Genomic DNA, 27,991 nt, shown 5'->3' with positions numbered 1-27,991 from the left:
CCCGGGAACAGGTGCAGTCAAGGCGGCAGTGGATACTTTTAGCCACAAGGGGGCGCCAAGAGCACAGGATGTAGAAGGCAAACAGCAAGGGAGAAGGGCCCAGGGCCTAGGAAAGGGAGATGAAGGAACGGCGGGGGCTGGAGATGTACGCGGAGCCCTGAGGCTGACTGTGGCTCCACACTGAGCTGTATCAGGGACCCAGGTAAGCCTCAAGCCCTGTGACTACCTTTACCTACAGCCTCACCTGGGAAATGCGGGACCCCCTCCCTCCCCCTCCCCTCACTCCCACCCCTCTCCCCACCCCCATCCCCCATCCCCCCACCCACCCTTAATTATTATTATTTTTTTAACATCTTTATTGGAGTATAATTGCTTTACAATGATGTGTTAGTTTCTGCTTTATAACAAAATGAATCAGTTATACATACACATATGTTCCCATATCTGTTCCCTCTTGCGTCTCCCTCCCTCCCACCCCACCCTTAATTATTAACAGCACCTGTTGGTCAGTGGGAAGGACCAGCACGCTGTGTATTAGGAAAGGGTGAATTAGGACGGGCTTGGCAGTCAGCTGTCCTGAGTCCTACATCAGCTCTGACATTTACTAGCCACGTGATTACTGTCAAGTCCCAGCACCTTCCTGAGTCTCAGTTTCTCATCTGTAAAGTGGGAAGAGAGAAGTAGATGATTCCCAGGTGTCTTTTAGCAGGGATTCTATTCAAGCTGCTTGAGAACTGGAAGAAGCAGCACTCTCCTCCCCAGGTACTGGAAAACTGATATTCTAAGCCTTAGTTTTCTCAGCTGGAAAGGGGGGATAATATTCCTGCTCTCTGCACGGGACTGCTGTCGGCCCAGATAAGCTGATGTGCGGGAAAGTGCTGTAGATATATTAGGAATTCTTCTCCTTTTAATTATTATTTGTGTTCTTGGCTTGCAAAAGATAGGCAAGGAAGTGGATGAATGTGAACAATTCTTGTTTTGTAACCAGTTGAATCTGTTCAGCATCATTTAGTAGGTTAATATTATAGTTTCTGGGGGAAAAATGTTTACTGTAGTCACCAGATAAACAAATTCAAAGTTTAATAATAAAAGTATGTCTGAATGGCAAATGAGTACCACTCAGACATAAATAATACAGAGGTTTGGAGGAGGAAACATTGCCGTAGGCTCCAAGGTTAGGGAATACCTACAGTAGTTAACACTTACTGAACACCTACTATGTGCCAGGCACTGAGCTAAGCATTATACGTAAAAATCATAAATCTTTGATTCGAAGGGACTTTGAGGGTGTAATACCTGTAACAATATACAATACCTGTAACTATATTTTTATGTGTATAATTATTCACTTAAGGTCCATCTCCCCTGCTAACCCCTAAGCTCAGTGACCCCAGGAGTGTTTCTGTCTTGTTAACTGCTGCATCCTCAGTATTTAGCCCAGTACCTGGCATACAGTAGGTGCTCAATAAATATTTGTTGAATAAATAAATGAATGAATGAACAGACTCAATCCAAACTCACTCCCAATAGGAGAAGCTCTCTACATTGACCCAGAGAGGGTCATCCAGCCTTTGCTTGAATAGTTCCCCTGGTGAAGTCATCACCTCACAGGGAGTCTACTGCCATCTTGTATCTCTGACACTTCACCTCCTCGGCCCTGGTTCTACCTTCTTGAGCCTCTGTCCATTTTGAGGAAGATGCTGAATATAGAGCCCTTCTGTACACCTCAGTAACTTCCTTTGAGTTCTGTCAACCGTGAGCCCACCTAATTTTCATGGAAGTCAGGAGAGAAACATGGTGGCTAGAAAGGGTGCAAGGTCGAATGAAGAGCTTTTCCTTAAGATGGGAGGGAGTTGTCTCTGTGTGGACAGATAGGGTGGAACTCGAAAAGAAAACAGACTGTAGATGCTGGAGAGGAAGGGGTAAATGTAGGACCCGCTGTGGGACCCTGTGCTGCAGGGAGGCAAACCTTTGGCCTCAGCCCCAGCCAATCATGGTGGTCCCATTGCCCTTGCCAGGGATTGGCTTGGGAATGAGCATGTGATCCAGTTCTGACCAATGAGCTGGATGGAAGGTCTGCTGAGGGACTTCGGGGAAGTCTTCTCTTTTCTTTTTCTTTTTTTTTTTTGCGGTACGCGGACCTCTCACTGTTGTGGTCTCTCCCGTTGCGAAGCACAGGCTCCGGACGCACAGGCTCAGCGGCCATGGCTCACGGGCCCAGCCGCTCCGCTGCATGTGGGATCTTCCCAGTCCGGGGCATGAACCCGTGTCCCCTGCATCGGCAGGCGCCCTCTCAACCACTGCGCCACCAGGGAAGCCCCCGGGGAAATCCTCTCTTAAGAAGCAAAGACATGGTCCCTTTTCTTCCTCTGACAAATACATCTGTAGGTAATGCAACTGTCAAAGCCATCTTGCTGCCACCAAGACCAATACATGGAGAAGGGCAAGGCTAAGAGAATCATAGAGAGGTGGAGCCAGAGCTTTAATCAAACTGCGCCTGAAGGCACTTCATCCCTGAACTTCTTGTCACTGAGATAGTAAGCCTCATTGTGTAATCCCAGTGAACTGGCATTGGTAAGTACCACCACCAAGAGCATCTTAAAAACGAACAGATTTTAAAAACTAACTGCATTAATGAGGGCTCTTTCAGAGACAAGTGCAAAAGCCCAAATCTAATACAGTTAAGAAGAAATAGAATATGCTTGTTCAAATGACTGAAAAGCTCAGGGTTGGCTGGATGCAGGGACTCAAATCACTTTAAAGATGTTGTTCCACTCCCTCTGGCCTGCAGAATTTCTGAAAGTCAGCTGATAGTCCTATGGGAGTTCCCTTGTATGTTATTCGTAGCTTTTCCTTTGCTGCTTTTAATAGTCTCTCTTTTTCTTTAACTTTTGTCATTTTCATTACAGTGTGTCTTGGTGTGTGCTCCTTTTGGGGTTAATCCTGTATGGAACTCTCTGTGCTTCCTGGACTTGGGTGACTTTTTCCTTTCCCAGGCTAGGGAAGTTTTCCACTATTATATCTTCAAATATGTTCTCAGGCCCTTTCTCTCTCTCTTCTCCTTCTGGGATCCCTATAATGCAAATATTAGTGCATTTGATGTTGTCCCCGAGGTCTCTTAAACTGTCCTCATTTCATTCTTTTTTCTTTTTTCTGTTCAGTGACAGTGATTTCCCCAACTCTGTCTTCCAGCTCACTGATCTGTTCCTCTATATCATTTAGTCTGTCGATTCCTTCTAGTGTAATCTTCAGTTACTATATTCTTCATTTCTGGTTGTTCTGTATATTTTCTAACTCTTTGTTTAAAACTTCTAACTTCTCACTTTGTGCATCCATTGTCCTCCCAAGTTCTTTGATCATCTTTATGATCATTACTCTGAACTCTTTCTCAGGTAGGTTGCCTATCTCCACTTCACTTAGTCCTTCTTCTGGGGTTTTATCTTGTTCCTTTGTCTGGAACATATTCCTCTGTCACCTCATTTTGTCTAAGTTGCTATTTGTATTTTTACGTATGTGGTAGGTTAGTTATGTCTCTAGACTTTGGAGAAGTGGCCCTTTGTAGGAGATGTCCTATGTGTCCCTCTCATCACCCAAGCTACATGCTCTAGGGGTTCCCCCTGAGAGGGCTGCATGGGTCCTTTTGTGGAGGGCTGACTGTGTGGACAGTCTGGTAGGCTTGGTTGGCCCGTAGCCCTGCTGGTTGCCAAGCCCTGCCTTGTACAGATGCTGCTGGCTGCTGGTTAGTGGGCCCTGGTCATGAGGAACCTGGCTGCAGAACCCTGGAGGACCCCAGGGCTAGTGCTGCCTCACTGGTGGGTGGAGTCAGGGTTCCAAAGATTCCGGGGCTGTTGCCCACACACTGGTGGGTGAAGCCAGGTCCCAGGGTTAGTGCTAAACTACTGGCAGGCAGAGCTGGGTCCTGGAGTCTGGCCGCAGGGCCCAGGGATCCCAGAGATTGTGTCAGATCACTGGCGGGAGGGGGACCAGTTCCTGACACAACTGAGTATGTGGTCCGGGGTGTCCCAAAGCTTGCGTTGGCTGCTAGTGGGCAGGGCTGGGGCCCAACTAGTCCCAGGGTGGGTATCACGGGCTGTGGGATCATGGTTTTCTACTGTCCAGTGTCTGCTCCCTGGTGGGTGAGGCTGGTCTAGAGGCTAGTGCAGGCTTCCTGGAGGGCAGGGCCTGTGCCTGCCCACTGGTGGGTGGAGCTGGGTCTTGGCCCTCTGGGGGGCAGAGTGTCTGGCGGGCAAACTGTCTAGGGGGCGGTGTCTAGAGGTGACTGTTGGCTCAGGAGGTCTTTAGGCAGCCTGTCTGCTGATGGGAGGGGCTGTGTCCCTGCCCAGTTAGTTGTTTGGCCTGAGGAGTCTCAGCATTGGTGCCCACAGGCTGTTGGGTGGGGTCAGGTCTTGGCACTAAAGAACTAGAGGGAGGATCCTAAGATGTGGGCAGCAGTGACCAAAGCTCTCAAATATGGCTGCTGCCAGTGTCTATGTCCCCAGAGTGAGCCACAGCTGCCCCCCCCACCCCACAGGGACTCAAATCAATGTAATTAGTACTCACCTTTCTCTGTCTCATTCCTCTGTTAGTTCCATTCTTTGACAGTCATTCTCCAGGTCATAAAATGGCCACTGGGATCCCCAGAACCACATCCTCATAGCTTTGCAACCCCAGTGGAAGAGGACTTTTCGTTCCCACTAGTTTCAAGAAAAGTCCAGGAATCTGAGTCTCATGGACTGCCTTGGGTCGTGTATCCATCCCTGAGCTAATCACTGAAGCCAGGGGAGGAAAAGCACTGACTAGCCTAGAAGTGACATACCCGCTATTAGACGTGTATGAGGAGAGAGGTGTCCAGAGATCAAGTGCTGTTCAGTTCAATCCAACAAATACCAACTGAGTGCCTTCCATGCAACAAGCACTGTTCTAGGCACTGTTACCCGAGGAATGAGGAATGAATTCTCAGCGTCCATTCTACCAGCCATAAGACAAGTCAGAGTGACAGGAGCTCTGAGAAGGTTACAAATGATATATGACCGAGTTATAACCAATACAATCATGTTTTCTAATTCACAGCTTCTGTTATAACCAAGCCAGTGGTTAGCAGTTGTGAAATGGGCTACAGATTACTTTCTTAGCCTAGAAATCCACTGGCTTTGACCCAGTTGTCTGTGTTCTTCAGGATATTCTCATTAATATTTAAATGTATTTGGCTAATTTGATCAACTCATACGTTGATCAAATAGAAACTAATATGTTTCTAACTTGCAATTACAAAATATAAGCAGAGTTTTTATTAGCCAAGAATTCATTCAGTTACAAGTCATTGAAACTTAACTCAGGCCAAGACTAGGCAGTGAGGAGTCTAGGGTACAAATTTAAGGACACTCATTCTCTGGAGCATACAAGCAAGCTTGCCTTGTTGTAGTCCTAGCCAGACCCAACGCAAACTAGCTTAAGCCAAAACGGAAGAATTATAGACCCAATATTCTAAGTAGGAAAAGCATAGTGGTGAAGCTGGCCTCTAGGACACATGGATCCAGGGCTCAAATTCATCGGTATTTATTCATTCTCTTCTTTTCTCCCCTTCCCCTCTCCCTCCTCCCCTCCTTTGCTTTCCTCTGCCGGTTTGCTTCAGTCTCTCCTAGCACCATTAGTCTTTCTCCTTTCCATTAGATCATAGTTGCAAGAAGTATCAGGTTAAGCTCTTCATCGTGCAAAAAGAACTGGGGCAGGGTGGGGAGGCAGGTGGACGACAAGGGAAAAATCTCAGGGAAGACCTCACATTGGCTGTCTTGGGTCATATGTCTTTGCCTGGACCAATCACTGTGGCCAAGAGATAGGATAATATGGTTGCCCAATCTGGGACGTGTGCTCACCCTTGTGGTCTAGAGGCTGGAGATTGGGACTGGAAGAGAGGAGGGTCTGATGAGCAGCCAAAGACAACTCTCAGTGTTTAAAAACTGAAACATTCTTGGGACTTCCCTGGTGGCACAGTGGTTAAGAATCCACCTGCCAATGCAGGGGACACTGGTTCAAGCCCTGGTCCAGGAAGATCCCACATGCTGCGGAGCAACTAAGCCCATGCACCACAACTACTGAGCCTGCGCTTTACAGCCTGTGAGCCACAGCTACTGAGCCCGCGTACCACAACTACTGAAGCCCACGCGCCTAGAGCCCGTGATCCACCACAAGAGAAGCCACTGCAATGAGAAGCCCGCACACCGCAATGAAGAGTAGCCCTCACTCGCTGCAACTAGAGAAGGCCCGCGCACAGCAACGAAGACCCAAAGCAGCCAATAAATTAATTAATTAACAAAAAAAAAAACCCAAAACTGAAACACTCTAGCCTTTATTATTTTTCTATTGAAACAATTATTATTAAACAACACAGTTTGATAACGTGAGGTTCCTAAAAAATGCACCAGTTGAGTTACAGAAAAATAGATTCCACCAGGGTCAGGGAGAGGTAGTGGGGAAAAAGGCTGAAAAGACACATTAGAGCAAGATCATGGCGGTCCTTTCAATATTTCAATAAATTTGTATCAAAAAACTTAGGTTCCAGGAACTGTGGAGTCCGGACTCTCTTCTGTAAGCAGCACGGAGCTTTTGAGCAGAGGCATGTCAGAGTAAAAGAAACTGCTGAAAAGTCACCAAACCGTGTGACCATCACCTGTCAGGACTGGAAGAGAGATAACAAACCCATGTGCTAGAGAGGACTGCAGATGAAATTCAGGCTCAAATCTGAGAGAGACAAGGAAAAACAGACCATTAAGGCAACCAGTCAGCTGAAAAAGCCAAGTATCTTCAGCATTTGCCCCCCCAGAAATCCCTTAATCTGTGAGCAACTTGGAACTCACTGCTCCTGTGGCCCTGAGTTTCCAACTCGCAGGTTGAAAGCCTCGCAGTAAACTGATCTTTCTGCTTTGTTGTATTCAGTGTACAGAGTTTGGTGTGTCCGGAACGGACAAACCGAAGGGTCACCAGCCCTAACAGTGTGTAGTAGGACAGCCTTGCTGATGAGGGAGCCGAGGCTCCGAGGGGGCCACACAGCTAGAAAGTGATGGAGCCTTGATGTGACGCGACCCCAGGTCGTGTGGCTCCAGAACCCACCCTCTTAAACACTAGCTAAGGTGCCGCCCATGCAGAGACACCCCTCGAAATGCTCCTAGCTTGAACCACACCCCGTGTCTAATGGGAAAGGCTGCACTTCTTCAGAGAAGAAACGTGAAGAGTCCAAGCCCAAGGAGATCCTCTGAGGTCTCAGGCTCAGTTACTAATGAATATTGGGAATGAAGAAAAGGGAAATCTCATGTTTCTTTGATTCTAAGGCACACCATCCATTTAATTGGAAAGGAACATTTCATTGAATATATACTTGATCGTAAAACACATGCTGATTTCAGAAGCATTATAATGGGGGAAATGTGCGTCTTCAGTTGAGGCAATGGAGTATGTAGTGAAAAATGCCTTTGAGAAACCTGTTAGAGATCTTTTCTTACATCTTCCTCAAATGTATATAGTTTGGCCAATCTTTTCTGTAAAAGAACTTAAAACAAGGCTGGGTTCTTTGTCTTCCACTCCCACCTACATCTCCGCCAGAGTTAATCGCTCCCTTCCTTTCTGTGCCTTATGTACGCCTTTTTCTTTCAAGCTTCAGAGTAATTTGTGTGTTTACTTACCTCCTCTGTAAGGTTCTGGATTGGAGAATGAGGATCACATCCTGAATCACGTCCTGTTTGCCTCAGAGGCCCCAGCACAGGGCCTGGCACGTAGTAGGCTCTTAGTGAATATTTACTGAGGGAACACATGAATGAATCAATGAGCAAATACATGCAAGAATGAGGGAAGAGTGATGCCTACACCTTTCAGATCCTCAGCCCACAGGGTTGTGCGTGTGTGTGTGTGCGTGTGTGTGTGTGTGTTACCGTGTATCTCCCTGGTAGAACCCAAGCAAGTCTCCAGAGATTTGAACATCAAAGACAGGAGAGGCAGGAGACAGATCTCCTTTCGAGCATGGGGGGTGGGGCGGAAGGCACTGGTTGTGCGACCTCGTAGAAAAGAGCTGCTTCTACACTAGAGGAGGTGTCCAGCCTCTGACCCTGCTGTTGCCCCAAACCTCAACGTCTCATCAATTCTGGAAGGAAACCTTGTGCTGCTAAGCTCACCTTCCCCCCTCCTCAACTCAGGCAGGAAGAAGGCAAGACACATTTGCTCCCCAAAATATGCAGAATGGTGGTTGCCATGAGCACTGGGATCCGCATGTTACTTGACATCGTTTTTTTAGAAGTCTGGTTGCCATGGTAACAAAATACCATTTGCGAGACTGAAGATGAATCTCTGGCTCAAATCTGAGAGAGACGAGGTTCTTTCTAGACATCTCCTGGAGTGGTGGGGCGGGACCAAGCCTTCCACATCGGGACTCTGATAAGCATCAAAGCGTTCAATCAAATTGCACTGAAGCAGCCTGAAAAAAAATGGCTGAGGGAAGGAAAATGCAGCCTCCCATCAGGCTGCCTGGATTGGGGGTCTGCCCAACTCATTCCTCAAAGCTCCCCCAGGCACTGTTGACGCCGCCTGGCACATAGGGGGTACGTGCTTTCAAACAGAGTCGCTGTTGCTGGTGGTACATATCTCAAGAACAGTCAAACACAGCCATGGCCAAAACAACAGATGTTCATTCAAAATATAGTTATTGAGCATTTACTACTGGCCATGGATAGTCCTAGGTACTGGGGATACAGACCAAAATCCTCCTTGAGGAGTCCAAACCCTCGAGGAGCTAGATGATAAACAAATAAAGAAGTAACATATGGTTTATCAGAAGGTGGGGTAGGTGGAATAATACTGCCCTCCAAAGATGCCCACATCCTAATCTCTGTGAATTTGTGAATATGTCACCTTACGTGGCAAAAGGGATTTTGCGCATGTGGTCAAGCTAAGGATCCTGAGGTGAGGGTGTTATCCTGGAGTATCCAGGTGGGCCCAAGGTGATCACAAGGGTGTTTGTGGGAGGGAGGCAGGAGGTCAGAGCGAGAAGATTCTATGCTGCTGGCTTTAAAGGTGGAGGAGGGGGCCACGAGCCTAGGAATGTGGGCAGCTCTAGAAGGTAGAAAAGGCAAAGAAATAGATTCTGCCCTAGAGCTTCCAAGAGGAACACAGCTCTGTGGACCTGTCTTTGGCTTCTCACCTCCAGAAGTGTAAGAGGGTAAATTTGTGTTGTTTTAAGCTTGCAGTCATTTGTTACAGGGACAACAGGAAACGAACGCAGATGGTGACAAGGGTCAGTGGGGAAAAATACAGCAGAGGATGAGGGCAGAGAGTGCTGGCAAAGGGTCAGGGTCAGGGAGTCACAGTTTTAAATGGAATGGTCAGCACGCTGGTCTGAGAAGGTGGCATTTGAGCAAAGATGTGAAGGCAGAGATAAGGGGATCTGTGGGTGTCTGAAAACTCCCAGGTGGAGGTGTGCCTGGCCTGTTAGAGGACCAGCAAGGAGGCCAGTGGGGAGTGATCACATCAAGGAAAAGGAGAGCAGGGGACAAGTTCAGCTAGGCTGCTCATTTGAAGCCTGGTAGCCCATGGGGAGTGCTATAGACCAAATATTTGTCTCCCGCCAAAATTCATGCATTCAAACGTATTCTTCAATGTGATGATATTAGGAGGTGGAGCCTTTGGAAAGTGGCTAGGTCATGAGAGTGGAGCCCTCATGGATGGGATCAGTGCCCCTATGAAGGAGACCCCAGAGAGCTCCCTCACCCCTTCCACCACGTGAGGACACAACGAGATGACGTCTATGAACCAGGAAGTGGGCCCTCACCAGGCGTCGAATCTACCCGTGCCTCGACCTTGGACCTCCCAGCCTCCAGAACTGTGAGAAAGGAATTTCTGTTATTCATAAGCCACCCAATCTATGGTATTTTGTTACAGCAGCCCAAACAGACTATGACAGGGAGCCACTGAAGGGTTTTGAGTAGGGGAGGGACCTCATTGGATTTACCTTCTAGAAGGGTCCCTGCGTTGAGCATAGACTGAGTAGGGCCCAGGGCAGAGGCAGGACAGCCGTGACGAGGCTGCTGCATCTCTCTCCAGGCAGGAGGTGAAAGTGGGTGGACCCGGCTGGGAGGAGTGGAGGTGGCAGGAAGGGGTCACATCCTGGATGTACTCGGAGTGGACCTGACATGAACTGGTTCAGACTGGTTGAGGGTGTGAGGGAAAGAAAAGAGTCAAGATCGATGCTAAAATTCTTGGCCTGAGTAACTAACTGAGAGGCTGGCATGGCCATCACTGGTTTTGGTCATTTTAATTTTGAGAAGTTTATTTGACCTCCAAGTGGAGGGAAGGAAAGAGTCTGGATTTAGGAGTGGTCCAGGCTATAGATAGAATTTGGAGGTGGTTAGCTTGTAAGATGGTATTTCAAGCTAAGAGCCTGGATGAGATCACCAAGGGAGCATGGGGCACTCCAACATCTCAAGGTCAAGGAGATATGGAGAACTCAGCAGAGGAGGCTGAGACGAGTGGCCATGGAGAGCAGAGGACACCAACTGAGGACACAAAGGCAGTATGTTCAGGAGGAAGGGGTGAGCTGTATCAAACGCTGCTGAGAGCCCAGGAAGGTCAGCACGGAGAATCCACCACTGGATCTAGCAGCTTGGCAGTTGTTGGTGACCTTGAGAAGCTCAGTGGCAGCCAAGGCTGGATGTGAGCAGATCCAAGAAAGTGAGAGGCAAGAAATTGGACCCAAGAAGCAAGAGAGCACTTTTTCTAGTTTTGCTGTAAAGAAAAGCAGAGAAATAGGCATTGGCTGGAGAGAGGATGTCAGATCGAGACAGGGTTTTATTTCGGTTTGGTTTTGTGTGATGGGAGAAATGATAGCATGCTTGTGTGCTGACGGGAAAATGATCCAAAAGAGTGGGGGTGGGTACTGATACCACAGAAGGAAGTGCAGGGGCTCTCTGGAGTGACGACCTTGAGGACATGAGCAGGGACAGCCTCCAAGCTCCAGGGAAGGGGCTGGCTTTGGGCTGTTGGTCTAAAGTGGTGAGAGGGAGGCAGGATATGAGTACAGGTGCAGGTGGGCGGGTGGATGCACTGCTGAGTCTGTTTTCTTCTTATTGCCCCAATTTTCTCGGGGAAGCAAGAGCTTCAGCTGAGAGTAGGGACAAGGGAGGAAGTGTGGGGATTTGAAGAGTGAGGAGGAGGTATGAGATTATCATGCAGGAGAGGGAGAGTGAATGGACTAGGGAAATGTAATAGAATTGCCTGGTGGTCTAAGAGTCTACCCAAGCCCAGTGGTCATGAATGTGGAGCGAGCTGTGGTTTCTGTCTTTCTCCAGCCAGGCTGAGCTGCATGGGTACAGACATGGAATAAGTAGACAGTTGGATGAAACGAGATTTGGGATTTTGCTCAGGTTAGTAAAATAACCCTGGGGAAGGGAAAAGCATTTGAGGGGTTTGTGGGAGGCAAATTAATGGTCCCCCCCCCAAATGCCCACATCCTCATCCTTGGAATCTCGGAATATAGCAGACTACATGGCAGAAGGGAATTAGAAATAAGGCTGCAGATAGAACTAAGGTTGCTGATCAGTTGACCATGAAATGCAGAGGTTATCCTGTGTGGTCCAGATAGGCCCAAAGTAATCGCAGGGGTCCTTATAAGCAGAAGAGGAAGGAAGGAAAGAGAGAACCAGAGAAATGGCAGCATGAGAAAGACTCAGCCCAACGTTGCTGGCTTTGAAAATTGAGGCAAGGGCAGTGAACCAAAGGATACGCGTGGCCTATAGGAGCTGGAAAAGGCAAGGAAGCAGATTCTTCCCTAGAGCCTCTAGAAGGAGCGTGGCCCTAGTGACACCCTGATGTTAGCCCAGTGAGACCTACTTCAGACTTCTAACTTCTAGAACTATAAGAGAATAAATTTCTGTTGTTGTAAGCCATTAAGTTTGTGACAGTTTGTTACAGCAGCAACAGGAAACTAATACAGGGATAGGCAAGGAAGTTGTGGGATTTAAGCTGAGGGAGGAGGGAAATGAGCTATGAGAAGGATGGAAAGGTAGCAAGATTGGAGGCCCAGGTGGGGTCAAAGCAGTGCTGGAGATGAGACACTAGAAGGTAAGTTCTTACACTGTGGGATGCTTTAAACTGACATTATGTAGGGGTTGCAGTTTTTGATAATGGAAAGGTCAAGGGTATGACAGTGGGGATGAGTACTAAGATGGGAAGACAGGATCCTCAGAGGAGGGACCGGGAGGTGGGAATGTTAGAGGATCACTTTGTGGATACTGAAGTCACTAAGGATTAAACAGGAGCGGCAGAGCAGAGAACACTGAGCCAGGAGCTCAGACGTTAGGAAAGAAGGCCCCCCGGGCTGGTAGATAACTGTAGCAAAGAGGAGTACTGGAGGGCATGGTCTAGTGACCTGGGAGATTTTAGGGAGGAAAAGGGGATTTTGATTTGGGAGCAACAAGGACGTCTGTCCCACTGCTGGTCCAGTGGTTAGAGGTGTGGGACAGAAGCCACCCTTCCTGGAGGGGGCTGCAGGAAAGCATCGCATGGGAGCACCATCATTTAACCCCGACTGATGTGTCCTTCTTAACCCACCTCCAAAATGCCTCCCAGTGATCCAGTTTCCCAGCACTCACCCTGATGTAGTCCCCTCCCCCACTGGATCAGGGCTGGCCCTGTGTGACCAATAGACTATGGCAGAGAAACACTCCGCAGCTTCCATTTTGGCCTCCTGGCTCATTCACTCCGGGGAAAATCAGCCACCAGGCTTTGAGGGCACACAAGCAGAGCTATGAAGAGAAACTGAGGCCTCAGCCAATGGCCAACAGCATCTCGCCAGGCACACGGGTGAGCCGTGTCTGAGAGGACCCTCCAGCCCCGGTCGACCCTTTGGATGACCACAGCCCCAGCCAACATCTGACTGAAACCTCATGAGAGACCTCAACAACTGCCCTGCTGAGCTGCTCCCAAATTCCTGAGCCACAGAAACCGGAGAGGTAATGAAATGATTATCACTGTTGTAAGCCACTATGTTTTTGGGGTGATTTATTACCCATAGATAATGAAGACACTAATTCTTTATTACTTAATAGTCCCTCCCCCAACAACTCCTCTGTTTCTAAAGAAATGACTTCCTCAGGTAAGTGGCCTCTGATCCCCTTGACTAAGTTAGGAGCCCCTTTCAGAGCGCTCCATCCTTCTCGCCACATAACTACATCATTATTTGCATAATAGTTCATACTGTATATTCCTGTGACACACAGCCCTCTCCCAAGCAGGACTGTAAGCTCCAGAGGAGAGGGCCCACGTATTCCTTGCTCTCCTCTGTACCCTGTGCCTACATATCAAGTGGTCAGAAATCGTTTGTTGAATGGCTGATTGAGTGAATGAAGATATAACATAGATAAACAAGGACCTACTGTATAGCACAGGAAACTATATTCAGTATCTTGTAACAACCTCTAGTGGAAAAGAATCTGAAATATATATATATATATATATATATATATATATATATATCTGAATCACCTGAAACTAACACAACATTATAAATCAACTATACTTGAATTTTTAAAAATTTTAAAATTAAAAAATAGTGACTATATGTGGTTAGAAGAGGGGGTCAAGTAGAGGGATTCACAGTGAGATCAGCATCAGTACAAAATGAAGCCGACCTCTAAATCCCCTCCTCTGACCCTGTCTTTGCTCCCATCTTGCTCAGGGCCTGTGGGGCTGCAGGAGTCTCCTCTTGCCTGCACTCATGAGATCCAGCTGTATTCAAATACCAGCCTTTATTTAGGCTGTTCTGTTTGTTATGCAAACATGATTTTGCTTTGCACTGGACTCTAATTTGATGGCTGCACGAGCTTATCTCATGAATACAGGTGCGCTGAAGGTAACATTTTCATCCATCACTTTGCTCACCTCCTACATTCATACCACTCAGTACTGGGGCATCTGATTACAGACTAATGCTATTGTGAAGGCTCCTTTATGCTTAAAATCCTTCAGAACGAATAGTCATTTTGGTCACCTTCCTCTTTTTCTTTATTTCTTAGTAACAAATACATATGCATGATCCTTCCAAAGGGTAAGAACATGCCAAACAGATTTTAGTTACTGCTCTGTCAGTTACTAGCTGTGTGGCCTTAGGGAAGTTATTTTACCTCTCTGAGCCTCTGTTCCCTCATCTGTAAAATGGGAATTATCATAGTTCCTATCTTGCAAAAGTAATCATGAGGATTGGCTCTGATAAAGGAAAAGGTTTTGCGTAATTCTGGACACATAAGTAAATATTGGTTTGTTACTGTTAGAAATGAATACAGCTTTGAGCAAAGTCAAACAATGACAGCTTCCAACAAATCTGCAGCAGAAGTTTGGATGTTCGTGAGCATTCTAGAGCAAACGCTTCTTTAAAAAGAAATATGCACACACAGATGTTTACCAATTTAGCACCAAAAGGCATGCATACACACACATCCACACACACACACACACACACACACACACATCCTTATAACTGAAATATATCCACATGGCAAATCATAGTTCATTTATATTCATCACTTATATAATCATTTACAATCACCTGGATATTAAGATAATTGTACTTTAAGAGCATTGAAAACCTTGCCCAAATCTCTCTAAATGAAATAGTTCCTGGCCTCCAAGAGAAGCACTTTACCAATTGCTATCTACCTTTTTCAGAGAGGAAAGTTAAGCAGCGCAAGGTCACAAAATGAGTCATTTTCAGAAGTGAGACTTCTTTTTTTTTTTTTAAATAAAAGTGTATGTGCAAAAAAATTAAAAAATTAAAAAAAATAAAAAAATAAAATAAATAAAAAAAATAAAAAAGTGTATGTGCTGTCCTTTAAGAATAATGTACTGGGCTTCCCTGGTGGCACAGTGGTTGAGAGTCGGCCTGCCGATGCAGGGGACACGGGTTCGTGCCCTGGTCCGGGAGGATCCCACATGCCGCGGAGCGGCTGGGCCCGTGAGCCATGGCTGCTGGGCCTGCGCATACGGAGCCTAGGCTCTGCAGCGGGAGAGGCCACGGCAGTGAGAGGCCCGCGTACCGCCAAAAAAAAAAAAAAAAAAGAAAAGAATAATGTACTGACCTGCCATCAACTAGGGATTTGCTCTAAGCTGTTTTTCTCATAGTGGAGAGAATGAAAACTGAGTCAAACTCAGCTATTCAGCAACTATCTTTTGAGTACCTACTATGTTCCTGATGCCATCCAGGGCAGTGTGAAGTTAGCAGTGGGAAGGACAGATGCATTCCCTGCCCTCAGAGTACCTGGAGCCTCAGGAGTAAAGGAAGGCAGTCGTTAAATAGATGATTACACAAATAATGAATTGAGGGACTTCTGGTGGCACAGGGGTTAAGAATCCTCCTGCCAATGCAGGGGACACGGGTTTGAGCCCTGGTCTGGGAAGATCCCACGTGCCGCGGAGCAACTAAGCCCGCGCGCCACAACTACTGAGCCTGCACTCTAGAGCCTGTGAGCCACAACGACTGAAGCCTGCGCGCCCCAGAGCCCACGCGCCGCAACTACTGAAGCCCGTGCACTCTAGGGCCCACGTGCCACAACTACTGAGCCCGCGTGCTGCAGTCACTGAAGCCCGCACACCTAGAGCCCATGCTCCACAACAAGAGAAGCCACTGCAATGAGAAGCCCGCGCACCACAATGAAGAGTAGCCCCCGCTCGCCGCAACTAGAGAAAGCCCGTGTGCAGCAACAAAGACTCAACGCAGCCAAAAAAAAAAACAAAAAAAAAACAAATAATGAATTGATAACAATTCTGATAAATGCTTTGAAGGGTACTTTGAGGGACACAACCAAGGAAGTCAGGACAGTTCAGGGAACTACTTCCCTAAGAGCAGTGACTTTTAAGCAATGGCTTGAAAGATGAATAGGCTGGAAGAGGAGATGAGAAAGAAGGCTGAGGACCAGAGGAAACAGCATGTGTAAAGGACCTGGGGCAAGATGGTACTCAGAGGTTAGAGGCACTGGCAGGAGGCTGGTAAAGCATGGCTGAGACACAGAGATGTAGGCAAGAGGGTCTTAGAGGGAAGCTGGGCAGCAGGGAGAGGGGGATGCGATCAGAGCTTTGGGGGCCTGTGTGACAGACTGGGGATTACGTTTGTTATCTTTTGCTAAAAAACAAATCCAAAGCTTAGTGACTTAAGACAAGAATAACTGTTTATTATCTCACAGTTTCTGTGGGTCAGGAATTTGGGAGCTGCATGGTTCTGGCTCAGGGTCTCTCATGAGGTCACAGCCTAGATGTCAGCTGGGGCTACAGTCATCTGAAGGCTTGACTGGGGTGGAGGGTCCACTTCCAAGATGGCTTCCTCACATGGGTGGTGAACTGGCAGGAGGCCTTAGTTCCTTGCCATGAGGACTTCTCTGCAGGGCTGCTTGAGCGTCCTCATGACGTGGCAGCTGGTACCTTCCAGCAAGAGTGATCCAGGAGAGAACAAGGCAGTAGCCACAATGTCCTTCAAGTTCTAGCCTCAGAAATCACTGGGTGCTGGGGACTTCCCTGGTGGTCCAGTGGCTAAGACTCCACACTCCCAATACTGGGGTCCCACGGGGTTCCATCCCTGGTTGGGGAGCTAGAGCCTGCATGCTGCAGCTAAAAGATCCCGCACGCCACAACTAAGACCCGGCACAGCCAAATAAATAAATAAATCCTTTTTTTTTTTTTTTTTTTTTTTTGTGGTACGCGGGCCTCTCACTGTTGTGGCCTCTCCCACTGCGGAGCACAGGCTCCGGACACGCAGGCCCAGCGGCCATGGCTCATGGGCCCAGCCACTCCATGGCATGTGGGATCCTCCCGGACCGGGGCACGAACCTGCGTCCCCTGCATTGGCAGGCAGACTCTCAAACACTGCGCCACCAGGGAAGCCCAATAAATATTTTTTTTAAAAAGAAAAAAGAAAAAGAAATCACCCAATGTCATATCCACAGTATCTTTTTCATTACTCAGGTCAGCCCTATTCAGGGTGGAGGGGGCCACACACAGGCACAAATACCAGGAGGTGAGCCTCACCGGGAGCCGTCGTGGAGGCTGGCTCCAACAGGAACGTCTTACACATCTCCACCTATCTCTAGGCGCCCCCATGGTGTCCAGTTTTGAACTCAGCACCCACTTAGTACAATGATTCCTATGATGGCAGAATGTCCAAACCAGAAGGGACTGTGGCGATTAGTCCAACTTCCACATTTGTCAGAACAAGGCTGCTGAATAAATGCATAAATAAATATGAATTAATTAATCGATTGGTATGCATTGAGGTGCGTTTACATTGCCAGGGACAAATGATAATGAGACCAAGTGAACGCGATACACGAATCTTGAGCACAGTAATGAACCATCAGAACAGTACTGAGGAGGGATTTTCGTTAGACATGGAGCATTGAGATGAAGTCCCCATTCCTTCCCCAAGCCTCACTAAAATGACAATAAAGGAACAAAAGTGGCATAAACTGACAAAGAAAAAGGAGGCGATGACAGCCGCTGAGAGGCGTTAACAACATGTTGGAGGATGTTGACAAGGGATAGCAAGCTCAGTGGAGCGCAAAGGATGGAAACCCAGAAAGAATCAAGTCGTGTCATGCTGGGGAGCCCCAGAAACCCAGGAATCCCACGCACCAGACATCTCTGGTGACAGCAGGTCAGATGTAACAACCGAGGATCAGTGAGAGTCTGCAGTGAGAGCCCCAGGTACCTTCCCCTCTCCGGAGCAGCATGGAGATCCCACCCCACCCCTGCACCAGAAGACTGGGGCTTTCCTCTCTGGGGAGACGGACCCAACGCGCCTCTGGACTGAGGACCCCAGGCGTGGCCGAGGGCAGGGAGGCACCATCCTGAACACGGATGAAGCGGCAGCCCGCCTACTGATCAGTGACACCTCCAGGAGGTCCCGTCTCTACTCCGCCCCCAGAATGCTGGCAGCTGGGTTTATACATCCCCTCCCCCATGGCCAGGAGGCTCTAGGAGTTCTCCCTGGGGACCCTGGCCAGCCCAAAAGAAAAGACCTACAGACCTCAACATTGGAGGGCTGTTAAAAACAAAAAACAAACAAAAAAAAAACAGAGCTGGATGGTGGTTAAAGTGGTAAAAACAGATTTGAGGGGGAGGGGTGAAGAAAAGTGGGTAAAAACAGATTTTATTCAGGAACGACTGCAATAGAGAAACCTCAGGATGGAACTGGGGTCAATTCCAAATACAACAAGAACAAGGCGGTATTTAGAGCCAAGAAGCAGGGAGGAGGGTCAGTGGAGGGCAAATTACTAAGAGGAAAAGTCAGAGCTAAGAAGGGATTCTGCCTAAACCCACTTGACAGGATCTTTGCTGAGGGCAGACCCAGGTGGTCAGCTATCAACAGAGGGGATGATGGGAGGGTGAGGAATGTGATCAGATATCCAGGGTGGGGGATTCTGTCTAAACTGACTTAATAAGATTCTTGCTAAAACTGGGTGATGCCGGAGGGAGCCTAGTCGAGAAAAGGATTCAGAGGAGCCTGAGCCAAGTTTGGTCAACGAGAGAGTCTTTGCCAGGGTTTCTTTGTAACCTGGCTGTGTGTGTCATCAGATAAGGAGGCCCATATATGACAAGTCCTGTTCATCCCCCTGCACCTCCCATACACAGAGTTTCCAATCAGTGTTTGTGCCTCTCAGATAGGGCTAGATGATAGTGATTACCAGAGATTAGAGGAAAGCTGTAAGCATGACAGTCAGAAATGTACATCTTTTAATTTTTTTTTTTTTTTAAACAGGGAGAAAGAACTCAGGGAGAAGAGCAATGCATGAAACTGAAAAAAAAACTTTCAAAAACAACTGTCATGGACTTTTCTGGTGGCGCAGTGGTTGAGAGTCCGCCTGCCAATGCAGGGGACACGGGTTCAAGCCCTGGTCCTGGAAGATCCCACATGCCATGGAGCAAATGGGCCCGTGCGCCACAGCTGCTGAGCCTGCGCTCTGGAGCCTGCGAGCCACAACTACTGAGCTCACATGCCAAGAGCCCGTGCTCTCAACAAGAGAGGCCACCGCAGTGAGAAGCCCACGCACTGCAGCAAAGGGTAGCCCCCGCCCGCCACAACTAAAGCCCACGCGCAGCAACAAGACCCAATGCAAAAAAAAAAAAAAACCACCAAAGAAATAAAAACAAAAAAAAAACAACTATCATTAGAAAACCCTAAAGATTCCACAAAAACCTTAGAATAAATAAATTCAGCAAAATGACCAGATACAAAATCAACACACAAAACTCAGTTGCATTTTATTCACTAGCCATGAACAATTTCTGAAAAGGAAATTAAGAAAAAAATTCCATTTACAATAGCATCAAAAAGAATAAAATACTTAGGAATAAACTTCACCAAGGAGGGGAAAGACTTGAACACTGAAAACTACAAAATGTTCCTGAAAAAAATTAAAGACAACACAAATAAGTGGCAAGACATTCATGTTCATGGATTGGAAGACTTCATATTGTTAAGATGCCAATGCTACCCAAAGCAATTTACAGATTTAATGCGAATCGTACCAAAATCCCAATGGTATTTTTTTTTCAGAAAAAGAAAAATCAATCCTAAAATTCATAAGGAATCTCAGAGGACCCTGAAAAAGAATAAAGTTGGAGGTCTCACACTTCCTGATTTCAAAACTTATTACAAAGCTATAGTAATCAAAACAGTGTGGTACTGGCATAAAGACAGACATATAGACCAATGGACTAGAATAGAGATGGAAACAAATGCTTGCATGTATGGTCAAAGCCAAACCAATCAATGGGGAAAGAACAGTCATTTCAACAAATGGCGTTAGGAAAACTAGATATCAACGTGCAAAAGAATGATGTTGGGCCCTTGCCTTACATCATATACCAAAACTAACTCAAAAATGGATCAAAGACTTAAAAATAAGACCTAAAACTATAAACTCTTAGAAGAAGACATGAGGGAAAGCTGCATGACATTGGATTTGGCAGTGATTTCTTGGATATGACACCAAAGCACGGGCAACAAAAGTAAAAAGAGACAAAGTGGACTACATCAGAATTTAAAATTTCTGTGCATCAAAGAGCATGATCAACAGAATTAAAAAGCAACCTAAGGAACAGGACAAAATATTTGCAAATCATATATCTGATAAGGGGTTAATATCCAGAATCTATAAAGACCTCCTACGACACAACAACAAAAAAATAAATTTGAATAGCCATCTCTCTAAAGAAAATATACAAATAGCCAACAAGCACATGAAGAAATACTCAACATCACTAATTAGGGAAATGCAAATCAAAACCATAATGAGAGGGACTTCCCTGGTGGCACAGTGGTTAAGAATCTGCCTGCCAATGCAGGGAACACGGGTTCGAGCCCTGGTCTGGGAAGATCCCACATGCCGCGGAGCAACTAAGCCCATGCGCCACAACTACTGAGCCCACGTGCCACAACTACGGAAGCCCGCATGCCTAGAGCCCGTGCTCCTCAACATGAGAAGCCATTGCAATGAGAAGCCCCCGCACCTCCACGAAGAGTAGCCCCCGCTCGCCACAGCTGGAGAAAGCCCACGCACAGCAACGAAGACCCAATGCAGACCCACCCCTAAATAAATAAATAATTTTTTTTTAAATAGAATTACCATATGATCAAGCAATTCCACTTCTGGTTATACACCCAAAAGAATTGAAAGCAGGGTCTCCAAAAAATATTTATACACCCATGTCCATGGCGACATTATTCACAATAACCAAAAGGTGGAAGCAGCCCAAGTGTCCATCAGTGGATGAATGGCTAAACAAAATATGTTATATACATACAGTGGATTATTGTTCAGCCTTAAAAATGATGGAAATACTGACACATGCTACAACATGGATGAACATTGAAGACATTATGCTAAGTGAAATAAACCAGTCACAAAAAGACAAATACTGTGAAATTCCACTTATATAATGTACCTAGAGTACTCAGATTCATAGAGACAGAGGGTTGAATGATGGTTGCCAGGGGCTGGAGGTGGGGGTGGTGGGGACCGGGGGAGAAATGGAGAGTCGTTTTGTTAGTTCAAAGTTTTGATTTTGCAAGATGAAAAGTTCTAAAGATCGGTTGCCCAACAATGTGAATATACTTAACAATACTGAACTGTACGCTTAAGAATGGTTAAGATCGTTATGTGTATTTCACCACAATTAAAATTTTAAAAATATTTGAAGCAACTATAATTAGTATTTTGAGAGGAACAGGAGATAATATGTCCATGAACAAGAATAGGATGCTATAAAAAAGAACAAGAAATTGCTCTTAGAAGTGAAAAATTATGAGAAGAGACATACCAAAAAAAATCCAAATAGAAAAGTTGGAAGATAAAGTTGAGGTAATGTCCCAGAAAACAGAACAAACATTTTTTAAAATGGAAAATTGGAAAGAACATTTTGAAAAATTAGAGAATCAATCCAAGAGGCCCAACATCCAACTAAACTAGAAAAAAACAAAAACAGAAATGAAATGGAGGGAATCAGCAGAAAGAAGTGTCCCCAAAATTGATTTTCAGATTAGGAGACTGACTTCCAGATTGAAAGGTTCACCAAGAGGTGCCCATAGTGAATGCACATCGTTTGGAACTTTAGACCTCCGAGAGATCCTAAAAACGTTCAGAGAAAACTCAAGTCACACGCGCACAGGATCGGTATCAGAGTGTCGCTTGACTTTTCAACAGCAACCATGGGTCAACTCCTCAAAATCCTGAGGGAAATTTATTTCCAGTCTAGAACTCTACACCCAGGAGAACCAGCAATCAAAGCTACTGGAATACATGCTCTACCAAAGCAAGGAAATAAACCCTGTTTGGGAGCGGGGGTGGGGGGAAGGCAGAAAGCAAGGGGACCAGAAAACAGGATCCAACACAGGAAAGAATCAAAGGAAATTTCCAGGGTGGTAGTAAAACAAGGTCCCAGGACAATGGCTCTACAGGTCTGTAGGGTAAGCAGTCCAGGTTGGAGCCCAGGGAGGACGCCTCAGGAGGGGTGTCTCTAAGGACCACCTGGTGTGTTCAACCAGGTAGAGGGACATTTTACAGTACCGCTGGACAGTTGGGGGATGAATTAGTGATGGGTACATAAGGAAGTTTTTTTTGTTTTGTTTTGTTTTTGTTTTTTAATAAGGTGATTAAATACCTCTAGAAAAGAAAAATGTTGTCCAGTAAGGAAAAATGAAATCATAACACACTTCAAGGCTCAGCTATGAACAATAGTTACATAGACATAATACTTGGACACTGAATACTGATGCCACAGTAACAAAATGATATAACTAAACTGAGAGGAAGGAAGAGAAAATAATGTGTGGGATGCGGGTAGATGAAAGGGCATTAAATCTTCACCTTGCATAGAAGAGAGGCAATAGACAAAGTTACAAAAAGTGGAAAATCTGAATTAGGTGTGTTATTTAAAAATAAGGAGGGGGTTTCCCTGGTGGCGCAGTGGTTGAGAGTCCGCCTGCCGATGCAGGGGACACGGGTTCGTGCCCCGGTCTGGAAAGATCCCACATGCCGCAGAGCAGCTGGGCCCGTGAGCCATGGCCACTGAGCCTGTGCGTCTGGAGCCTGTGCTCCGCAACGGGAGAGGCCACAACAGTGAGAGGCCCGCGTACAGAAAAAAAAATAAATAAATAAGGAGGCATATGACAGAAGTTCCATCTAAAATGCATGAAAGAGGGGTTGTCTTTGGAAGTGAGACTTGAGACTGGGGAAAGGATGGGGTAGGGGACTGATTTTTTAATTACACGTTTACTATAAGGCAGTTATATGACTTTTTCAACTAATACCAGTATAAATATGCTAGAGCTAAAAATTAAATTGAAAAAAGAAAAAAAAAGTCCAACTACATGCCAGTCTGTGAAGCAGTGATGATACTGCTCTGGTACAAAGCCGGGAGCTCCTACCATGGACGGGAGAGAAGGGAAGGAAGACCTAAGGGAGGGAACAGCCTTGAGCTCTGCCTGGATGAATGGGACCAGGCCGGCCTCTCCAGTCTTCTGAATAGAAAGGACAGTGGGAGCTCTAGGGCAGCTGAACCCTTCCAAGGAACAAGTTTAGAGGAAGAGGAGCCGAAGGCAGGACACCAGGCCCAAGGGTGTCAGGAGGAGCCCCTGAAGGGAGGAGTGGCCCAGAGCCGGTGCCAGAGGGAGGAAATCCCTGCAACGGAGGCCAAGGTGAGTTGTCCACAAGGTAACAAAATGGCTAACGATGTCAAATGCTGCTTTGTGGTCCAGAGGACTTAACATAAACACACCCTTGCAGGACTTCCCTGGTGGTCCGGTGGTTAAGACTCTGTACTTCCACTGCAGGGGCACAGATACCCCTTAGTCAGGGGACTAAGATCCCATATGCTGCATGGCCAAAAATAAAAATTAAAAACAAACAAACAAACAAAACATACCCTTGCACACTGTGATCTCAACGCAGTCCCGGGTAACCCTCCCCACACCCACCCCCCGCCAGGATATTCCAAAAGCAGTGGGAACAGAACAGAAGCAGGACTAGGTGAGCGAGCCTACACTAGGCTCCCAAGTGCAGCGCCCCACCCCTTCCTGTTCTCTGAGAGGCAGGAGGCTTAGTTACGGGGTCGAATGCAGGCAATGCTTGGGAAACGCTTATACTAAAGAAATGGTCATTTAGCTGAAATTCAAACTTAACTGGGCTTCCCGTGTCATGATACATTAACTCTAGCAACCCCAGGAGGCTACGCCTTCCCAAAAGCTTGGAGATATCTCAGGCTTGCAAGCGGAAACTTTGCTACTGGCTGCTCCCACCGGCCTCCTGATGCTTGTGGGGAGGAGGACCCCGAGGCAGTGAGGTCCAGTGGGTGGATCCTTGTGCCTCTCAGAGCCTGTCCTCTTATGGAGAAATAAGGCCATGGCTATGGCATGGGGACAGTAGGAGACCTCCATGTCCTTCTGGAGTGATTTTTTTTTACCACAAGCATGTATTACTTTTATAATCAGCAACAAGCCATAAAGACATTTCCACCTTAAAAATAAAATAAAATGAGGCTGCAGTGGACCAGGTCATCTCTGAGGCCCCCACTGAAGCTAAGATTCTGCAGTTCCAAGTCATTTCCTAGTCTTTATTTGCATGTCATTTTAGGAGCGTTCAGTGAGGCAGCCTTGTGAGGGGGAGGGTTGCTTTTATCCCCCCACCCCCCCACCAGGGATTCTGAGCCCAACCGGCTGGCCTGGGGCGAATGTGGCCAGGCTGTCCCCACTCTGGGAGGTCACCTGGCTTGGCCTGGCCTAGCCCAAGCCTCTGGGATCATTCCTGACCTGGAAGCCTCCCCGAATGACCTGTTCTGAAGCCACCGAAAGGGCTTGGGTGTCGGCTCTGTAGGAGACTCCTGGGCCCCAACCAGAGCCGTCCTGAGATTCTAGGGAGCTTGTGATTTAACAGATCCTGAAAGGGGCAGATGTGTCCCCATACCCAGGGACAAGTATCTCTTTGCCAGTACACTAGGACCCCTCCCTAGTAAGAGGCCCCACTGGAAGGTCTCAGGGGAGGGTGGAAAACGCCCCATCCATATGCAGCACACGGTGGACTCACAGAAGAGTGAGGGTCCTGTCGTGGGTCACCCGAGCCTGAGTGGAGCCCCAGTTCCACCTCCTGTCAGCTTTGTGACCTTGGGCAAGTTGCTTAACTGAGAGCCTGGGTAGTCCTGCGATAATGACATAATGAATGCAAACCCCCGGAGGTGGCGGCCGGGAGGAGGAGAGGTGATCACAAACAGTAGTGGTATCTATTTAATCCCGGGAGAGTCAGAGGCTGCCGTTTGGCCAAAGGAGCTTTTGATCTGCAATTCCCACAGACCCAGGACCACTCTGGAAGGTTCCCCACCCTCCGAGAGTACCCTCCCGGCTTTAGTCCAGGCGAGAGCCACTACCGGCTGCTGGAGCTGTGACTGGTCTCCCAGCTCAGGCGCAGGAGCCTGGCCCACGACCTTGGAAGAACCTGGGAGAACGCTTCACCAAGCGACAGTACTTTTCCATTGCACTGCTCGGCCGCCTCATCTGGCTTTCTGCTGCGCAGACAAGAGGCCAAGTGAGCCAGGCCGGCCCATCAGGAACCCACCCGAACTCACCCACAGAGATGCGGGTAGGGATGTGAGGGGCAATGGGAATCCTAGAAAGAGGAGGGGGATACCGAACGCTCCAGGAGGAGCTTAGAGACCACCAGTGAGACCTGAGAAACTTGCGTTGGCAAAGCCCTCCGGTGGATTTCAGGAGATTCCTACCTCCACCCCTTCCCCTCCGACGATAATGATTAAACCCGATCCACCGCGCCTGTGCTGGGTCTCGGGCGAAGAGCACTGCTAGCCTGCGCGGGGGAGGAGAGAGAGGAGGGCGAGAGGAGGGGACAAGAGAGCTAGCGGTCCCGCCCGGTGATGTAGGCAGCCCGGGGAGGTGGAGCCGCGACGCGTGAAGGAGTCCCCACCGCAGTCGCGCTCTCTCGGTCTACCCCTCCGAGCAGCCAGCCGCCAGCCCCGGCTCCGGCGACCTCCCTGCCGCCGCAATTTGGGCGGCGGGGGCCGTGGGATTCCCCCTATTCGTGCCTGAGGGGCGTCTCCTCCCCGCCCAGCCCCTGCCCCTCCTTGCTTCCCGGACGGCTGGAGCGACTCCCGGGGGACGCTGTTCCCGGACGCTCGGCCGCCGCCCGGGCATCTCGGCTGCCAGCCCGGCTGGGCACCAGGCATCTGCGAAGCTAGCTAGCCCTGCCTGGCACTGGGCATCTCTGGGCACCGACTGTCTCCGGCGCCGCCCAGCTTCTCGAAAGCCCGGGGCCGCGGGCTTCTGCGCGCCCTCCCTTCCCCCCGGCCGCCGGGCAGGACGCCCGTGAGCTCGCGGCGTCCCCAGCCCCTCTGGCCGCCGCCGCGATGCTGCCCTGGAGACGTAACAAATTCGTGCTAGTGGAGGACGAGGCCAAGTGCAAGGCGAAGAGCCTGAGCCCGGGGCTCGCCTACACGTCGCTGCTCTCCAGCTTCCTGCGCTCCTGCCCGGACCTGCTGCCCGACTGGCCGCTGGAGCGCCTGGGTCGCGTGTTCCGCAGCCGGCGCCAGAAAGTGGAGCTCAACAAGGAGGACCCGACCTACACCGTGTGGTACCTGGGCAACGCCGTCACCCTGCACGCCAAGGGCGACGGCTGCACCGACGACGCCGTGGGCAAGATCTGGGCGCGCTGCGGGCCGGGCGGGGGCACCAAGATGAAGCTGACGCTAGGGCCGCACGGCATCCGCATGCAGCCGTGCGAGCGCAGCGGCTCTGGGGGCTCGGGGGGCCGCAGACCGGCGCACGCCTACCTGCTGCCGCGCATCACCTACTGCACAGCGGACGGGCGCCACCCGCGCGTCTTCGCCTGGGTCTACCGCCACCAGGCGCGCCACAAGGCCGTGGTGCTGCGCTGCCACGCCGTGCTGCTGGCGCGGGCGCACAAGGCGCGCGCCCTGGCCCGCCTGCTCCGCCAGACCGCGCTGGCGGCTTTCAGCGACTTCAAGCGCCTGCAGCGCCAGAGCGACGCGCGCCACGTGCGCCAGCAGCACCTCCTCGCTGGGGGCGCCGCCGCCTCGGTGCCCCGCGCCCCGCTGCGCCGGCTGCTCAACGCCAAGTGCGCCTACCGGCCGCCGGCCGCCGAGCGCGGCCGCGGGGCGCCGCGCCTCAGCAGCATCCAGGAGGAGGACGAGGACCAGGACGAGGAGGCGGAGGAGCTCGAGGAAGGAGCCCCCCAGAGCGAGCGGCCGGAGGTGCTCAGCCTGGCCCGGGAGCTGAGGACGTGCAGCCTGCGGGGCCCCCCGGCGCCTCCGCCGCCCTCGCAGCCTCGCCGCTGGAAGGCTGGCCACCGGGAGCGGGCGGGCCAGGCGCGCTGAGAGCCGAAGGGACAGGACTTGCGGCCCCAGACCCGGCCGGCCTGACTTACAGCCTCTAACCCCGGCCCTGCCCGCTACGGCTCCCCCTGGCACCCCGGCCCTTGCCTCCCTCGTGGTCTCTGTTGTCGGTGCGAGCCTCATCCTGGCTCACGGTGACGCCTGACACGCCCTTGTGTTGGGGAACCAGATGGGGGAGCAGCAGAATTCAGTGCTCACCTCTCCCCCCACCTGAGTCTCCCGGAGCCGTCCACTGTGGATTTGCCCCCTACGCCTCCCACCAAGTCTCTTTACCCATAGACCACGCCCTCCCTCCCCAAACATCCTCTCAAGAGAAGGGGGGCAGACGTTTCCAGAAATCCAGGAGGGTGGCCTTGGATCTTGGCCAGGTGGAGGCAGTGGTCCTGCCCTTGACCAAGCTAGCCTTCCTCCCTGGGATGAGACCAACCCTGGGGAGGCATTCTTGTAGGGGGAAGAGTAAGTAGCCCTGGAGAACTGAGGCCAGGCCCAAAGTGGCAACTGAGTCTGCTGCCATACACACAAGGAAGATTTCTCTATACCTGGTCTCTCTACCCCTTGGAGGACTTCTGGGACTTCACTGCTCTGGCTCTGGAGAAGACTGGGATGTTCCCACCAACCCCAACCACAGGCTAGGCCAGGTAACAGCTCTCTGCACCAGATGGCTGTCCAAGCCTGTGCCCTGGCACCTGCCACCCCCCACAGGACTCCTCACCCCCCCATCTTTCTGCATACCGAAGTGTGTGGTTCCCCCCTAGGTGCCCCACAACCAGGACCAAGACGAGACCTCCAGAGGAGGGAAGGAGGACCTCTGGCAGTGCTTGAGCGCACTGACTACCCAGAAAATGGACACAGGAGGGATGCCCCCAAGTTGAGGCTTGTCAGAGCACGAGGGTCCTGACAGCAGCTGGATTCTCATAGCAGGATGAGGCAGGAGGATGCGGTAACCCAACAGAGAGAGCGGGCCCCTGCCCACGTGTCTCTCAGCAAGGCCACTAAAAGCCCAAAGATCTATGTGTCACCAAATGATCACTGTAAATAAAGTGTTCCTGCTTTTTCA

General features: G+C 49.3%; 1 protein-coding gene and 2 long non-coding RNA genes across 3 annotated transcripts; 2 read left to right on the top strand and 1 right to left on the bottom strand.

Moving 5' to 3' along the window:
• Window positions 1-15: 15 nt before the first annotated feature.
• LOC125963648 (uncharacterized) lies at window positions 16-19,181 on the top strand. The gene is made up of 2 exons (XR_007475886.1): window positions 16-202; window positions 18,779-19,181. It is a non-coding gene; the product is annotated as an uncharacterized LOC125963648 (long non-coding RNA).
• LOC125963647 (uncharacterized) lies at window positions 506-26,462 on the bottom strand. The gene is made up of 3 exons (XR_007475882.1): window positions 26,353-26,462; window positions 7,677-7,791; window positions 506-6,738 (listed from the first exon to the last, which is right to left on the bottom strand). It is a non-coding gene; the product is annotated as an uncharacterized LOC125963647 (long non-coding RNA).
• FAM43B (family with sequence similarity 43 member B) lies at window positions 25,095-27,991 on the top strand. The gene is made up of 2 exons (XM_049706530.1): window positions 25,095-27,572; window positions 27,690-27,991. The coding sequence occupies exon 1, from the start codon at window positions 25,930-25,932 to the stop codon at window positions 26,914-26,916; it is 987 nt and encodes a 328-aa protein (XP_049562487.1). The 5' UTR covers window positions 25,095-25,929; the 3' UTR covers window positions 26,917-27,572; window positions 27,690-27,991.

This window comes from Orcinus orca, chromosome 1, assembly GCF_937001465.1.
Source record: "Orcinus orca chromosome 1, mOrcOrc1.1, whole genome shotgun sequence".
NCBI lineage: Eukaryota > Metazoa > Chordata > Mammalia > Artiodactyla > Delphinidae > Orcinus > Orcinus orca.
This window is presented reverse-complemented; position numbering and strand designations above follow the sequence as displayed.

Coding starts and splice junctions, on each gene's coding strand:
- FAM43B (XM_049706530.1), top strand. CDS start 25,930: ATGCTGCCCTGGAGACGTAACAAATTCGTGCTAGTGGAGGACGAGGCC.